We start from the raw sequence: 18,760 nt of genomic DNA on the forward strand, positions 1-18,760 counted from the left end.
TTATTGATCAAACGTTCCGCTATGAAGTATATTTTAAGAGCTTTTTTACTGCTGTGTTAATTTTCTTCTAACTGACACCAATAAATGATTAAAAGCACTTGTTTTTATAATCGTGTTTTTAGATATATTAAAATTTGTTTAATGTAACTGCTCTCACAGTGGCATTTGTATTTAAAAAAATATTTTGTAATTTCTTTGGCCTTTTTCTCAGAAAATTAATTTCAATCTGACGATTACTATAAGATCGATTGCAAATATATATGTCTAATTATTACCCATTTCAGTCATTCGCTAACAAGCAAAGAAAGATTGGTTTAATTATAATCTTCCAATACAAGGCGCATATTTCTACTCACTACTATTTTCGATAACATAAACAATTCTTAAAGTGAAGGGTATTCAAAAATGTTAATAACGATAGTTATTAGACTACATTTTTTGAACTTAAGAAAATAAAAATTTTTGATCCAGAAAAATATCATTTTTTAAGAAGCTGCATAAATTTTTGTGAACCCAAACATAGTCGGGATAAGTATAAAAAAATTCCCAAGAAAAACACTAGTTAAGTACTTTCCCGAAGAAATATATGGTAAACTTAACTTAGGAGTTTTTTCGAAAACAACTTTTTTGTCACCGATTTTTTACTAGTTTGATGATTTTATATCCACTAGTAATTTTCCTAATATTATAAATTCATCATATTTTTAATTATGATTTTATAATTTTTTCCTCCTGTGTTACAAAGATTTTGAACAAAACTGGACTAGCACGTATCAAAATAGACTTAGTCAAGAACTTTCTCCAAAAATTTTAACGAGAATAAACTCTAAAGAGTTAAAATTATAAAGTTATTTAGTCTACTACTAAAACTGTATAATATTAAAAAAAATAGATCACTAAGATTAGTTTTAAAGTTTTATTTAAATATTTACAAACATAGTTTACACTAAGAAAGTTTTAATTTAAGGAAAAAAGAGGTAGTTTAAACATATGTTGTTTTATTTTTTTTCAGTAATTTAAAAATTTATAATACTTACATAAATAGTTGATTAAAGAACACTTTTATTAATGGGTTTTAATCGCTATATTTAATTACCAGCTTTGTCTCAGATTGTACTCATGCAATGTAAAGATTTATATGGTACTTATATGGTACTTTTACAAAGTATTTTTTGACGTATGTCAGCAGATGTAAGGTATTTCCATTTTTAGACTTAAAACAACAAATAAATATAAACAATATCAACGTATACCTATTTATCTTTACTTACTTTACTTTAGCTGAAAACTGATCATTGCTCTCTATCACGATACCAAACAAATTTCTTAAAACTTTAAACTGAAATTTAAAGCATACATCGACGTTTAACAACTAAGTTGCGTTACAAAAAACGTTGCTTTTTACTACATAGTTAAAAGGTTTTAAAAAAATAAAGAACGATTATGTTTTATTAGTTTAATGAACGACAAAAACAAAAGCTGAAAATATTTGGTCCAAGGACCTGGTGCACGAATATCGTTTCGAATATTCGCACATCTCCTGGATACTTTTTAATGTTTTGTCCAGGACAAAGTTTAGTGCAACTGTTCTTGTACTTTTAAATGTGCACTTGTAATGTGCCTAGAAACTACTTGACCCAAAACGAAAGTTTGTTGCATACTATTGTTTTGTTATCTTATATACTTATAATAATTTTAAACAACTAGAACTAATATAAATCTGAATAAAACTAATATTTTGTCAAAACTGTTCATTTAGTAGGCTGATATTTTGCTCAGTCTTACTAAAAAGTTGAGGGCAACTGGTCGGAATAACTTAGAAGTGACCGTTAATAAGTTAGTGTTAAGCATTAATTTATAAGGTATTTAACACGATAGGCAAGTTTTTTTTAACTTTTATTATTGGAATACAGTAATCATTGTTACCACGAGCTCTGATTGTCATTTTTTTTCATAAAAATAGTTCGAAATAATTTCAAAAATAAGTTATTGGTTGTAATAATTTTTATAGCCGAGGATTTTTTTTATCAGTGAATAAAACTTTTTTTAAAGGCTAAAGTTAATATATTTAAATCATTTTAAGCAAACTATCTTTTTTATTGTAAATTGTATTAAGTTGAAAAATATGTATTAAAACTTGAGACAGTTATCTATTTCAAATTCAGACAGTTATTATGTTTTCCAAACGGATTATTCCTTTTTTTAAATATCTTCTAATAATCTGTTCGGAGCTGAAACTTAATAGCTGTCTAAGTTTGAAATAGATTTCAGTATAAGAATCTTCAACTTGACTTGTTTCCTTTGGTAAATTTGTACAAACCAGATATGTTATACTATTGACTTGAACTTTAATGCAAAAAGATTTAGCGTTTTTTAAATATTGCAAGAAGTTGGCTCTACATTTAAGTAGTTTGAATTTATAAATATATTTACAATTTAATCAAGTTTACCATTACGATAATTTGTTTACTTTGTGTACACATTTTTAAGCTTGAGTTTAGACCTTTAGTAATATCCTTATTAAACACTATTTTGAACAATAACTAAGACATTATAATTAAAATCTCACATTGTTAGTCTGATAATCAGTTTATTAAACATCGTCAGCAGCTATTAGTATTTGATATTGATGTATTCAAAACTGTTAAACCAAATTTTCAATTAATCCGGTTTCAAGATTAATGATTTTCTTCGACTAAGGCTGATTAAGGTAGGTCAAAATTTGTTTACAATTAGCAAACCATTTAACAAACCTAAACAAAAAATTTATTAAATGTTCAGTTGAGTAGAGTATTGAAAATATATTTGTTTCAAAATGCGGCAGTCATTCAGTTTCACCGCTAAACGGATTATCAAACTGCGATTCTGCAATAAAAGTTTAATAAAATGACAAACTATACAAAAATTGGTAAAAGTATAGTTAATTTTAGATACTATGTAGTAGCTATTTAGATTATTTTACAAAACTATAAGTCTAATAAGTTACAACTTTTAAAATTTGCTTAATTAAAGCAAAAAATATATACATATTGTTCACAAATTATTTGTTATGGTTTTGAATTATGTTAATATGCTTAATACCAGGGACCCCAAAGATGATCATATGGCCCCCTTGTGGACCATAAGCAGCAAAGGAGGGAGCATATGCAGTAAAGAGCCCACAAGGGAGCCATTAGGCCACAGTTTGAAACTTTCACTAAATATTCTGGAGTTGATGGTGAATAACAAAAGTTTTTAGGTAGTTTTTTGAAAAGTTTTGTCGGAGGAGGCTATAGCTCAGCTTTATTTTTTCTTTAAAGGGATCAATATGAAAGCCTATACTATTTAATGTAAACGGTTTAAAAAAAAAGCTTGTTTTAATAGTCAGGGTGGTATTTTGAACATGCACAGATGTCTTTGATTAAAATGAAGATAAGTTCAGCTGTAAACTGAGTAATTGCCTGGTTTTGTAAAAAATATTTTTCTATGTAGGAGTTTTCAAATTGAACTGTGTTAAATCTGTTTCAACGATTTATTTAACAAATGAAGTGTTTTCGTCAGTGTATTATAATGCTTAAAATAAAAAAATAATGCTTAGTGTGTACAACTCAATCTGTTAAGGCTTCATATTGCACTATTAGATAAAATTTATAATTAAAAGAAACGAACACTTACTAAAAACCCGCTTTATATTTACAGATTAACATTTTACAAATGTAGTGCTGTTCTGAATAGGCAATCTTTGCCAAGGCTAATAATCCGTTAAGCGAATGTTAAGTATTGATTTTTTGATTATACGAATTATTCTTCAATTTATTACTTAGTTAAATCTATTTAGTAGTTGTTTTCAAAATGGCCCCTCTATTGCGATAGGCAGCAAAGGAGGTACCAGGAGATCATGATTTGAAACCTACGCTAGAAATTCTAGATTTAGTTATAATAGGTATTTTCAATAGTTTTATTTTGGAAAGTGTCACAGCAGCAAACGGGATCCTTTAAAAAAGATTAAAAAACCCACAACTTCGATCACATCTTCAATAAGTTTTAGTTATTTTTCGTCTGAATGCGATAATTAATCGTTTTATTAACCAAATTCGATTACACTAATTTATACCTCTTCAAAAACTCCCTTGAAGTCTCAAAGAAAGACCTCATCCTGCATATATAACTACTCTCTACTTACTTAATTTGCAACTCAAATTCATTTAAATATGAGCTAAAGCGATTTCTTTTCATGAAGATGTAAATGCATTAAGAAAAATTTTGATATATGTCAATTTCAAAAAGAGAAAAAACACAATAATTTAACATATATGAGGTAATAGTAAATTTTTATTTTAAATTTCAATTAGTTTTTGAAAAATTAAGTGATCAAAATTAAAGATATTAATGGTTCTTTTAAGGACAGGCAGAGACAAGTTTCTGGATAGTTAATTTTTAATATTATGAAGTTGTAATAAACGGATTTTAAAATTTATGATCAAATAAATACTTTTGTTTAATCAAAATATAAAATTAAAGCTAGATTGAACAGTTTGAAGTTAGTTAGATTGAAGTTGTTCGTATTCCATTTATTATTTATTTTAGTAAGTATTTAAACACTGAAAACTTTACTTTAAAGATTACTATTTAATAAAGATAAATAACATTTTACAAATAAAAAGAACAGTTATTTTTTCTACAATTTATTTTGCCTAAAAGAAAAAATTTATGCCATGTTTCTCTTTCTCCAGGCATCTAATGGTCCCTTGTTGGGTTTGTACTGACAGCTGACACCATCTGGAATGAGAGTTCCGTTGGCGTACCACTCTTCGTAGACTTCACGGTCCCATTTGGTGAATCCCCACTTTTGGGAATCGTAGATCTGAACAGATGAATACTTTTTAGAGTTTGCTAAAACAATCATGTAAAAAGAAAAATTGAAGTCAAACAAAATTACAGCTATCATTACAAAACGGTTTTAAACATATGTAAATTACGACAAATAAGATGGATATCCTATTCTATCTGACTCATGTCAGGAAGTTATTTAATATAAGCATTTACTACACTAGACTTCATCTCTCCAATAAAAATAGCAAACTTAGACATAGTTAAGATTTTGAATAAAAATAACCTAAAGATGAAAAGTGACTTTCTATCCATTATGCAATTTTATTGATATTTGAGCATTATTGTTGAATAGATTAAACAATATATTTCAATTACTTACTCAACACTTACCCCTAATCATTTATGAATTTTAAGGTTAATTACATTACATTTAAAACATATATACTACTATAGTTGAGTAATTTTTGTAACAGATAATAGAATTAAAAGTTTAAATTAAAGTTCTAACAGTATCAAAAAAATTATGAATGAATGTGTATTAAATAGAATACCATCAAAAGCAAACAATAAAGTTGATAGTATCAAAAATATTTTATACTTTTAAAGTATGATAGAACTGATATGCATTGATGATTATAGCAGGCTTATATTTAACAGCTTTAAATGACCATAGATTTTGTCAACTTGAAGAAAATTAATTTAAAAAAAGTGCTGATTTTTATTACTTAATTTAAAAATTTTAGTAGCAAAAAATCTATCTATATGGAGAAAGAAATTTGACACTCTGTTAGATGTAGCATATTTAATGATGAAACCTTTGTCGAACTCAAATGTAGAATTAATTGGTATTACAAGATCTAAGTTACTGATATCAGGGTTGCCACTCATTTTTTTAAACTTTTTCCGGGTTTTCCAAATTTCTTCCAGGTTTATTAAACTACTTATTTTTAGGTCTATTTGTAGTTTTAAGTTAATTTCTATTAAAGAAACTGTGTTAAATAGAATAAAAGCATTGTAAAGATAATTTAAATGTGTTTTTTAATAAAAAAAACTTTTGATGACAAAAAATTTTAATTATATATTATTTTTTGTGTCAAATCAAAATTTTACAACTGAAAATGTTTAAATTATTAAAAGTTCCAGGTTTTTCCATGATTTTTGATGAAATTTCCAGGTTTTTCCAGGTTATTTTAGCCTAAATTGTCAAATTCCAAGTTTTTCAGGTTTCAAGGTAAAGTGGCAACCTTGTGATACTAAATAAATTTTAAGAAACTAGGATGAATTTCAAAAAAAAAATTATGATGAAAATTTGCATAGATCATATTTTCATTAAAAATTATACATGAGTTTGACAAAGATTATTTATCAATATTATTAGCAAAAAAATTAATTCTATTTTACCTCTAATTCTTAATAAAAAATGCGACATATTTTGCCTAGATTCAGTTAACTTTTGTAATTACAAATTTATAAGACAAACATGAAAAATTTTATTTTATTTTAAGACTTTGGTTCTACAAGTCAAGATTAATAATTTCTTTAGAAAAGTCATTTGGTGTAGTAGATATAAACAAGCTAAAATAAACCTTTAGCTTTATTTGAAAATAAATCTAGTTACAATAAAAACTTTAAACATAGCACACAATTTTAACCAACCTTTTGCCTTCCAGGGAACTTGAACTTTGCCCTACGGAAAGCCTCAATAGCATGGGCACGGTTGGAGTCCTTGCACCTCATGGAAATAATTGGTTGTCCAATCTTGACACGGGCCACAAGACCTTGGGGTTTACCGTATGCTCCTCTCATACCAGTTTGAAGCCTAAAAATTTATTTGTTTTTTAATATTAGTTAAGAGCAAAAATATACAAATGTTAAGTATCTAGGCATCAATCAGAAGTGTGAAGAGTTTTCAACTCATTATCTTTCAGAGAAGAGACATGATATGTATCATCACTTGATGCCATGTAAAAACAAAGTATAATATAACTTTTTGAATCATAATGACTCATGTTTAAAGCAAATACGGGTTATACAGGCAATTACAAAAAAAAAAATGAAAACTTGATTCTTAAAAATAGAAGCTGTCTAAAATTATTTAAGCAAAATTTACCTATCAGCTCCGGCACAACTCAACATTTTGTTGATTCTGACAACATGGAATGGATGGCATCTGATCCTCATGTGGAAAGCATCTTTACCACAAGTTTTGACCATGTATCTGTTTAGATAGAGCATGCTTTTACATAATGTATTTAATTAAGATAATTTGATATTACAGATAATTGACTCAGAAGTGTGAAGTGGTTTTCTACTCATTATTTTTCAGAGAAGAGACATGATAGATTCATCAAAGTCAAAAAGTCATCAGTTGAACAAATGAATTATTAATTATGAATTATTATTTAATTGACACTTACTTGTTGGCACAGATACGAGCAGCCTCCAAAGCTTCTGAGCTCAGCTGTTCTAACTCATCTGATACCATGTGTATGCACAGAGGGAAGTCTTGGACATGTGCTTTCTTGCGTCCTAAATCATAAATACGGATTTTTGGGTCTGGTACACCACGGCAAAATCTTGACTTGGGATAAGGCTTGTTTTTGCAGTACCTATAACTGAAAAGTTATATATGCATTAGTATTATAATTTAAAATTTACTACAGCTTGTAATAAATCAAATTTTAAAATTAAGGCATCAATCAGAAGTGTGAAGAGTTTTCAACTCATTATCATTTCAGAGAAGAGACATGATTATTATCATCACTTTAATGCCAGACAATATATTAAAATTAATATTTTAACAGCCAATAACTAGACAATTATTAGAGTTTAAAATTATACAACATAATAGAATTATGAAATCCATATAAAAAATTCTTTAAATACTAAGTTTTAAATACAAGCTTATATTGGCTCACTGTTTTTTTTACAGATTATCTTAATATTATTGTATTTTTCTAATTATATAAACCATATTTCACGTTTTTATTTGTTAAAAAAGTAAACTATTATTACAATAGTGAATAATAAATTCATATATTATAACATGTAACTAAAATGTAATAAATAAAAATTAGTTTAATCATTAACAAGTTTATAGCAGTTGTTACATCTGTAAAACATCTGTATGGCAATAGAGACTTATTGAAGTTGTTTAACAATATAGTTTGATAGACTATTTACTAAACAAATTGGTAAATTTGGTAAAACAAATTCACATGTGGGACAGCACTTTAAAAAAATTTAATAATCAAACATTAACTGTATAAAATCATTCAAGGCAATTTAAAAAACAGGCGTACAGTTTAAATATGAGCTTTTAATAACATTTAAGTTCTTTTAGCAGACCTAAATCAAGCAAAATAAATAAAACAGGATAAAGTTTTAATGGACATAAGTAAGTCAAGTTTTAATAGTCACTATATTAGATAAAGAATGACAAATATGTTAAGGTTATACTGAATAAGCTATTTACAAACTTATAATGCTAATATGTCAATCAAAAAAAATTATAAATAATATTTTATTTATATTTAGATAATCAGACTTTTTATATCTATTTAAAAATAATTATAGTGTAATAGTTATGTATTTAATAATATATGTATACAGAAAATAAAATAAATGTTACAGGGTGGTCACTGAAATTAAAATAATTATTATATATTTTCTGGATTACAACCAGGTTTTTTAAATAAGTTCTGACTCTTAAATAAAATTATTCAAAATTAATGCATATAAGTACATTATATTAAAATTATAAAAATGTACTGTTATGAAATCTTTTAATGTACTTTATAAATAAATAAAATTCTGCATTTAATAAAACTTATTAAATCTCATCTAACTTCAATATTTTTGACCAATTGAATATATTTGTTTTTTTAATATTTACATTAAGTTGTAAATAAAAATGCAACCCTGATAACATGGAAAAATTCAACTATTACTTCAATACTGTATAAAGTAGAATAAATGCAAAAATATAGTAAATTATTGATCACCATACTAAATTTGTTTCATCAATTTGTTTAAAATGAGTTATAAAACAGATCTTAAAGCTCATACTTCAAAAAATTACTTTTGATTTGCAAAAACTATACATCTACATATACTTAAATTCCATCCACATTTCTATCTATTTAATAATAAACTTAAAGGGATATATTTAATACTCACAATATAAACAAAATCTCAAAATTAAACTTTAATTATGAAATTCAACATTGCTAATATAGAGTAGTCCTTAATAGGTTACTGAAAATTTAGAGCTAACATTTCTTACATCTAAAATTTGTGAAAGCATCATACTAATAAAATAAAGTGGAATTAAAATGCTGGACAACATAATTTTCATTTTTTAAGCTCCAATCAAATATATATTTAAGAAACTTAAACAATGAATAAATAAAAACTTGTAAAATAGTTATAAGGTTAATAAATGCATCTTTCTAATAGTATATCAGATTGACATATTTTAAGGAAGCAAATATATGTGTGTAAATTAATTTTGTATAACTATTATTTCTGTTACTTAAAAATTGATGAAATGCATTTAAGGTTATAATAATGGATTTCAAAAACAATCAACATATTAAAATTAAAAAACATACAGAAAAATAATCAACATTTAAAAGATTATAGTAAATTGTTAAATTATTAAATCAATGTTCATTACACTCTCTTGATAGATTTTTAGATTACAAATTAAGACTGCATTAGTGTTTAAAAACATTAAGAGTACTAGCACTGTACAAAAAGTGAACATTTATGAAAACAAACTAATACAAACTTGTAAAATATATACATAAATATAACTTAAATTTTAAAAATTTTTCCTACTTTGAACTAAATATATACAAAATTAAATAAAAATACAAAATACTTACCAACGAGCTGGTCTCCTTCCCATTTTTACTGTTAATAATATCAGCTACAAATGTAAAGAAAGACTACCTATCTAAAATGAGCTGGTGAACCAAATTGGTTGTTAAAGTCCAAAAAAGTATAAAATATTTATCAGGGCACAAATTGACCTTTTTTTACGTAATTATTTATTTAAACTTATACAAGCAAAATTTCTTATGAAAATGTAGTTTTTGAAGTTTTAACAATTCTTTTTTTTAACTTTTAAAGAAAACGTATGACTAAAACAAGAATTTTTTTCGTTATGTATTTAATCTTATTATACAAAGTTTTCTAAGTAGTTTTAAACTAGTTTTTGTATTAGAACAAAACTTTTTTTTCTCTTTTTGAACAATTTAAGTTGTTTAGCTTAAATAGCTTTCTTATAATGGATTTTGTTTTTATTTAAATTAGTTACAAAAACATAACATTGTAATGGTTTATCTTAACTAAGTTAAAAACTTATGTTAGAATTTAGTAAAATAAGTTTCTTTTCTAACTCGAAAAGATTATCTTTTCAGTGTTATTTATTTTATAAAGTAAATATTAGTCCTTTTGTTACTTTTTAAGTAGATATTTATTAAGTAGTTTTTTAATTTCCATATCTCTGTAAAAAAAATCGACAAACTACTTTTCAAGCATAGCATTTCAAATGAAACAATTCAGTAATTGTTCAGTACTCAGAACTCTTTATTTCTGCAAATCTTACAAATTACAACCCGCCTTATTACAACACTTGTTATTAGAGTTTCAAAAATAATGAAATATTAATAATTTTCAGCGTTTGTTTTTACTTATATTGTTATGCTCGAATTATGTTTGTCGAAACGCTCATCGCCACATAGGTTACTATCAATAAATTTAAATTTATTTCTCATTGATAATTTTTAGTTTTTATGTTATTAAAAACTTTTGAATTTTTTTTTTGTCATAGCAACTTTCAAAACTCAAAATGTTTTATAAACTTTAGAATGTTTTCTAATTCAACTAGAAAAATTCTATTTGTTAATAAATATATCACCTTTAAGATTTTTTTTATAAGACGAGAAATTTTTGTAAGTAAGAGCAGTTTTTCATTTAAAAATTTATAAGTTAGTATTTTATACAACTGTAAAAAACATACTAATATTAAAACTAAGCTTTTACTAATTTCTATGTTGTATACAAACAGCAAGTTTTAAGTTGCAATAAGAATTTCATTTAATTATACATTTGTTTAATGTTTACCTAACTTTATCTGTTCGATATGGAAAGTTTACTTAAAGTCAGTCTGAGCTGAAAAAGTTAGGTTAGCATTTTTTTTCAGCTTTTTTAGCTCAGAATGACCTTATAAATTAATTATAATAGCCGTTCGATATTTATTTTAATAATTAAGTTTTTAATAAAATATTTTTTGAAGTTATAAATTTTATTTGTTAATTTTTCTAAACTCTTTTTAACTTTTAAAGAAAAAGTATAACTAAAATAAGTAAATTTTTTGTAATGTTATAAATCTTAAGTTACAAAGTTTTTTTTAAGTAGTTTTAAACTAGTTTTACATTTGCTAATTAATTTGCTAATTAATTTGCTAATTGCAACTTTATTACATACCCTTTTTATTTGAAGAAGTATATTTATAATAAAAATTGGCAAATTAAACAACCTCTTAACTTAGTACGATGGTGTTTAGTTAGTTTATTTGTTTTTATTAACAATTTTTTGTAATTTGTTTTTAAACATTAAATAAGTAATGACTTAAATAATAAAGTGTAAGTTGTAAAAGTAAAATACTTCACATAAGTAGTTTAGGAACTACATCAAAATGACTTAACAAATATATTTCGTGTTTAGTTTAAAAAGTGACTTTTTTTCTTATTTAAAACTTAATAACTGTAAACAACTTAAATATTACAAAACAATACGATTTTTTTATTATTCGTTAAAAATTTAAGCTTTAAAAAGATATTTTGATAAGAAAAAAAAAATACTTCTTTTAAGTTGTTAAATACATTTAATATTAATATAGATAGTTTTATAGTTTAAAAAAGTTGTAAGGCTAAGCTTTTTTTTTGCCATCGTTTTACTCAGATGTATTTTTAATTAATAAAATTTTAGTAAGAAATATTTTTAAATTCATTAAATTTATTTATTTGATTTTAGAAAAATTATAAAAAGCAAATAAATTCTTCCATAAAGCTTTGTATTATACATCGAGACTGGAAATTTTCTATAAACAAAAAAAAAGATAATTCAAAAAATATATAGTTTTATAAAAAATATAGTATAAATATATAATAAAAGTATATAGTTTTAAACATGCAATAAATCTAAAGCATGATTCTTAATTAGATCAATTAGCTTAACGACAAAGGGGGACGGGGAACTAAACATTTTGAACGCTTTGGTAGTTTTTTTTTGTTTAATGACTATTTAAAAAATTAGGATAAAGTTTTAAGTAAAAGGTTTTAAATTGATTTTTATTTTAACTATTGTTAACACTTAATTAAAATGATAACCTTTTACTCTGACAAGTAAAATAAACATTTTTTTGGTTTTCATATACTAACCAGTATTTTTTTGTCAGATCAAAAAATCTAATTTTTATTGTTTTGTTACCTCAATTCAATGTTTAATAAACTTTAGGCTCTAATTTAAGATGTGTGTTGTTTTATGTAACCGAAAGGTTCCTTTGTACACCAGGTCCTCAGACCAAACCACATGAGAACTTTTTTTATCGTTCAATAAACAATAAAAATATTTGCGCACGTTGCTATAAAATTTTAGTATAACTTTTTTTTTTCATACTATTAAGTTGAAAATATGCAAAATAATTAAAAAATAAAGTAAAAATATATATAAAGATATTTTTTAGTTTTAATTCGTTAAGTCTTGGTAAAAATTCCGAGCAAGCATCAAAGTTTTACCTTATAGATAGCACAATAAAATTATTTAGAATTACATTAAAAATATTTTTGAACTTCGGAAAACTATAAAAAATTGTGCATATTTGTACCTTGATATATTATAAACGCAAAAATATTTTTATCAGATTTATAGTCAGTTTTTAATTGAAATAATCCTTAATTTTTCCAAATTCCTTAATTTCTAAACAAGAACGAATAAGATTAAAGAAAACATTGGCGAAAGTCTAACAGAGCATGGTCTTGGAATTTCGTATGCAGTTAGACAAACTCAAGTTAACGAAAAGGTTTGATCTTACCACTTCGATCATCAGACCACAAGCCTTCAGTAGACGAGACCCAGGTTTCGTTCTTACATTTTTTCTTGGTAAAACATAATAAATCGTTGTAGTTTGACGACTGCAAGTTTATTCGGTTGCAACTGACTAGCTCTACCGAAGGCTTGTGGTCTGATGATCGAAGTTGTAAGATCAAACATTTTCGTTGACTTCAGTTTGTCTAACTGCATACGAAATTCCAAGCCCAGGCTCTGTTAGACTTTCACCAATGTTTTTTTAATCGCATTATTTCATTTAAAAACTGACAAAAAATTAAATGAAAATATTGTTACGTTTAGTATATCAACGTAACTGTTAATTTTTTATTAAGTATTATGCACAATAAGCCTTATGTGAAACATACATGAAAAAGATACCCGTAAAAAAATAACAGTTTTTCAAAAAATTAAGTTGAATTCATTTTAAAGAGATGCTAGCAGCTCATAAAGTTTTTATTAATTGATAAAATAATTGTGCTTCTGTGTATTGTATCTCAAAATATTAGTTAAGTTGCTGCGCGAAAAGAAAAACACTTTTCACAAAAAAATCATAATCTTTGAAATCGTAGTTCAAAAACTTTATCTTTTTATAAATGTTAGATATAATATGCCTACACGTTTTTATTTCACGTTTTTATTTTACATTTTTTTAAAATTTCAGACATATTCTATATATGGCTAAATATAAAATACAGCTAGTTTAAAAATATTATTAACTTTTTAAAAAAAGGTATAGAATACTTTTTTGAGTAGTTACTTCTGAGCTGAACACCTTTTTAATAGTTTGCGAACTACTAGTTTATACCATAAACACTTTCATTATATAAGACAAAAAAGTTTTTATGAAAAGTTATCAGTATACAAAAAAAAAACAAGTTACTATTGTATTACTTAGTATAGATACCCACTTTTTATAAAACTAAAGCTTTTTTACTGACTAGTACTTTAAAACAAATAATCAAAAAATAAAACAAGAACCTTGATAAAGTTAATTTTTTACAAGACAAAATTGTAAACGTTTTACAAAATATCACACTAAATAATTATTGGAGTAAGCGAAAAGAATCTTAAAGTTTAAACTTATGGTGCAAAATTTAATACTTGAATATATCTTATAACAGCACTACAAAAAAGAAATTAACTATATTAACCATAAAAGAACAAATGGAATTTTTGTTGTATTTATTATGATTTTATTAAAATTGCTAGCAGCTTATAAATAAGTATAAGATACTTACGGTATGGTTATAGGATAATTTAAAACAGTTTAAAAACTTTGATATGTACAAAAAGTTCTTTATAAAGTTTATGTTACTTATTTTCTTTAAGAAAGTTCGCTAAATTGTGTGGGATTTAAAACAGGAAATAACTATTTAAGCTTTATATATTAAACTAAAAGAAGATAGAAGTGTAAATATAGAAGCAGTTATGAATTATTATTTATATATTTCACATAGTTTTTTAAGTAATAAACACAGTTTAAAAGTTGTAGGAGGTACTATAAATTCTAATTAGCTACATAAAAAGATAAAAATTGTTTATAGAAATTCGGTAACAAAAAAAATTAATTATTACTTACAGCAAGAAAGATATTTTAAGTTTAAAGAACTAGAATAAGAGTGCTTTTTATTTAAAATTTTCAATTTTTTAAAGATTTGAACAGAAAAGTTATACTTGTTTTTTATTATCTATTTTAACAATTGTCTAACTATAAAATAACTTAAACAAAACTGAAAAAAACAGTAGTAGAAATACTTATATAGATTACAGAAGGTCAAATGTGCTGTTTTTTAACTTTGTATAATCTGCCCCCGTTCCTGTTTTCACTTTTCACCGGAGCTGGATTAATAGTTCTGTAAGTATATATGTTAAAACAACTTAAATAAAAACTCCCGAATACACTAGACTTTAGTATGTACTTTAACACTAGACTTAGTACGGATGTAAAGTCGTATAGACACTTCTTAGATACATAAGTAGTATTTTTTCTGATGTAAAAATAATAAAATCTCTAACTATCAAGCTTGTTTACGAAGCTAAGTTAGAAAAATTATAACAAAGTAACTTAAAGCATGTCATACTAAAGCTTTGAATAAAATAATATAATAATAAAATATTTAGGTAGTTTTGCTTATAAAAGTAAGTATTTAAAAAAGTGTATTTTTCTGATATAAATTTGATAATGCTAAAAAAACTTAAGATCGTAACTAAAAATAAAAATATTAAACTAAGAACTAAACTTTTTCTGTGTATTTATTTTATTTTAATAAAAGTAATACTATTCATCTATGAAAAAAAATATGTTACAAATCTTTGTGAAGGATTAATAATTAACTTTTTTAGATATGGAGTTGCTCTTTCATTAAAGCATGTTGATCCTATACCTAATTGGCCATTTGTCGGTGAAATAATTTATAAACAACCAGAGTCTTTATTTTTCAACTTCTTTGTTATCTGGACAGTTGTATGTGCCCTCATGACAGTTTATTTTTATTTTCTGTTAGTTTAGAAGTTGACATGTTTCTTTATCATTAATAAAAGTATGTTAAAAGTTTTAAAACTTAAGTAGCGTTTTGTTAAACTTAAAATATATTAAACAGTTTTATTATAGCAAAAACTCAAGTATCAATTTGTTAACAATGTAAGTTTTTTTTGACAAAAAACAAGCATAAAAAGCTTTACAAACTAACTCTAGCTATTTTTGAACTATAATATATGGCTTTGAGTGAATAAATGATTCATTTTAAAATTAATTTAACAAATAAACGTGTATGCATATCTACATTTTAAGCTATAAATACTTGTTTTTTGATAAAAAAAAAAATTATAGTAAGTTGAATTAAAAAAAAAAAGTTATTTAAGAAGGTATTTTTTATAGGTATATGCGACAAATTTCATGTGGGTCTCAGCTGAACAAAATGGCATTTTACACAGGAATTGTTTCAGTTGCTAGTTTTACAGTGGCTGCTTCTTTTCCAGTAAGTAAATATAAAGTCTTTTTTTTGTGTTTCATATAATATCAGTTAAGACAGCGGAGAGTATAAAGCAAACACTAAGTTGTCGATATTGACGGTTAAAAGCAGACATTCGAGATATTAAAGTAAAATTCGAGATATTAAGATATTAAAGAAAAATTAAATCTAAGGACTTAAAACTAAAATCAAAACTTTGTTTATAAAAAAGAAAATACATAATTTAACATTAGCAAGGAAGTTTTAGCCACAACAAAAAACACATTTAGCTTAAAAGAAGGCTGTACTTTTCGTAACATGTTATATCATAAAAAAAAGTTTGTAAAACTAGTTTAAAAATTGGTGTTTAGTGATAGAAAATATTTTTACGATAGTTAACAAACTTTTCTATCTGTTTTATTAAATAATGTAAAAAAATTATACCTATTTCAGTATGTCTTATTACAATTTCATAAATTCAGGACTTAAAACGGTGCTTTTAAACTGTAATTAAAATAGTGTAAACGTCTATTTTATAATTTTCTCAAACTGACTGATGGTAAAAACAGTTTTTTATTTAAATTTTATATTCTCAGCCACAACATTTGTCGTAATACTTTCTACTTCTTAATTATTGAACAAATTTAAAATTAAAGTATCTTAAAATATTTAGTATTGATTTTTTTGCAGTCAAAGTACTCCTACGTTCCGTTTTACTTGTTTTGCTTTGTCGGCTACATCACATTTATGTTGTACATGTGGCTTCTGGTCACCATGAACAACAAGTATGCAGCTCCGAACAACTGCAGTCAGTTCAAGTTTACCATTGCAATCACATACACGGTTGCATTAATTCTCTGTAAGTTCTGTATGTTTTTAAAGAAATATTTTAAACTACAAGACATATTTATATATTCGTTTAATTTATAACTTATTTGCTAATGTTTTTATTGTTTTGCCCAAGATTTATAAGGATTGTTTTCTAATTATTTAACTTGTTTTTTATGTTATACAGTTTTGTAAACCTAAACATTTTTAAGAAAAATTTCCGATGCAGTTAAATTTTGTTTAACTACTTAGACAACTCTACAAGCTAGAATCAATAAGTAAATTAAAAAAAAAAAACAATTAATCTAATTTTCAGATACTATCGCTAGTGCTCTACATGTGAGTTTGATTTTTAAAAATAAGCATGCAAAAGTATTTATGCAACAAAATAATAATACTTTTTCGTATCACTATTTGCATATAAATTGTTGAGTATCATTTATACATATAACATCCAACTATTTTAGCACAAAAAGTAAAATAAACACGTGTTTTATCATAAATTTCAAACATCAAATACAAAACACATCAAAAACTTAAAAGTAGTTGTTTTATAAAAGTTGCTTAGTTTTATTATCTGCAACATTTGAAAAGTCATATACTTGTAATTGTATAGGTGATAAAGAGAATAATAAAATTTAATTTCAGTTTTAACTAAGTTGTTATCTCTTTGATTTAAAGCATGAGCTATGATTTTTACATAAAATTGTTAAACAATTTGTTTATTTTTTTTGTTTTTATATAAATTTTGATACATTTTCTAAACATTAATTTTTCTATAAAACATGTAGGAGTATCACGGCGGTAACAAGAACTTCGCGTCTTCAACCCAGTGGATCCTGCTCAACCTCATAACAGCGTTCGTGTGCTCATTGACACGTGACTTGTCGTCCGTTGTGAGCGGCGAAACGGAGCTGGTGCTGGCGAAGGACGATTACGTCAGCAGGTCTTCTTCCGTCAGCAGGTACCAGTCTTCCTCGTCCTCTTCGGACAGTGACGAGGAAAGAAGAAGAAGATATTAGTGAAAGATAATGAGTCGTTTTAGTATGTAAAGTTTTCGTAATGCACCACAAATGTTTAACTGTCTTGAAACATAATAAAACATGGCAAACAATAAAAAACGTCTAAAATAATTAGTTTTGCGATACCTGCTGTATTTTTTGATTAGAAAAAGCGAATTGCTATGTATTGTAAAAAGGTCATTTAGTATTTAAAAAATTTTAACAACTTATCTTTGACGTATCGCTTACAGTATATAAAGTATTTTAAAAGGTTTAAAGTCTTGTAGAGCGTAACAATAAAGAATAAAAACTACTTGATTACAGTTTCTATTGTTTTAATTGTAGGTATGATTTCATTTATTACTATTTTTAGAAATCTTTTAACACATTTTGTTTCTGCGGGCAAAAATTTAATTTAAAATTATCATATAATATTATGCGTAATACAATTTTGTATCTTAGATGGCGCCCCGCACATCGTATTAGGCTATTATAAACATAATGAGAAATAATTTTGTTTTAAAATTCTATAAATGCTGATTATCAATTTTTTTCTGAAAAATTGTTACAAATTTTACTGAAAAGCTAGATAGCTGTTCTAGAATATGTTGTACTAAGAAAAAGGAGGTTATTTACCAGATAGTATTTTATTATAAAGCATGATACTTAAAAATTGTTATATGATAGGTTGCAATTTAATTTATACCAGCTATTAGAATATTAAGCATAAAGCCTAAACAGTGAGCTGTTATTAAAAAGTTGCATGTTAAGTGTATACTATCATTATCAACCATTGTTAAGAATGGTTTATAACTTACCTTTAGTTAATTTAAAGTATACTTTGATGTTATTTAGCTTAAATTTCTGCAAAATATAAATAAAAACTCAATGGTCATTACAATATAAAAAAATGTAGATCAAATCCAGAATTAATTACATTACTATTTATTACCTAGCAAAACAAAATAAAAGAAAACTAAAATTTTAAATTAGAATAAAACATAATAGTTTAATATTTTTATGTGTTATCTCGAAGACTATTAAAAA

At 25.0% G+C, this 18,760-nt stretch overlaps 2 protein-coding genes across 2 annotated transcripts; one reads left to right on the plus strand and one right to left on the minus strand.

Moving 5' to 3' along the window:
- Positions 1 to 4,648: 4,648 nt before the first annotated feature.
- Positions 4,649 to 9,824, minus strand: LOC145840958 (large ribosomal subunit protein uL16-like). The gene is made up of 5 exons (XM_082948315.1): positions 9,702 to 9,824; positions 7,230 to 7,427; positions 6,923 to 7,030; positions 6,469 to 6,631; positions 4,649 to 4,843 (listed from the first exon to the last, which is right to left on the minus strand). Exons 1-5 carry the CDS (start codon positions 9,722 to 9,724, stop codon positions 4,688 to 4,690), a joined length of 648 nt encoding a protein of 215 aa, XP_082804441.1. The 5' UTR covers positions 9,725 to 9,824; the 3' UTR covers positions 4,649 to 4,687.
- Positions 9,825 to 14,681: 4,857 nt separating this feature from the next.
- On the plus strand, positions 14,682 to 17,828 carry LOC145841002 (uncharacterized). Its single transcript, XM_082948362.1, has 6 exons — positions 14,682 to 14,788; positions 15,277 to 15,432; positions 15,812 to 15,911; positions 16,575 to 16,743; positions 17,029 to 17,051; positions 17,504 to 17,828. Exons 1-6 carry the CDS (start codon positions 14,712 to 14,714, stop codon positions 17,732 to 17,734), a joined length of 756 nt encoding a protein of 251 aa, XP_082804488.1. The 5' UTR covers positions 14,682 to 14,711; the 3' UTR covers positions 17,735 to 17,828.
- The last annotated feature ends 932 nt before the right edge of the window (positions 17,829 to 18,760 follow it).

The sequence above is a fragment of the Thalia democratica genome, chromosome 7 (assembly GCF_965202585.1).
Source record: "Thalia democratica chromosome 7, ktThaDemo2.hap1.1, whole genome shotgun sequence".
NCBI lineage: Eukaryota > Metazoa > Chordata > Thaliacea > Salpida > Salpidae > Thalia > Thalia democratica.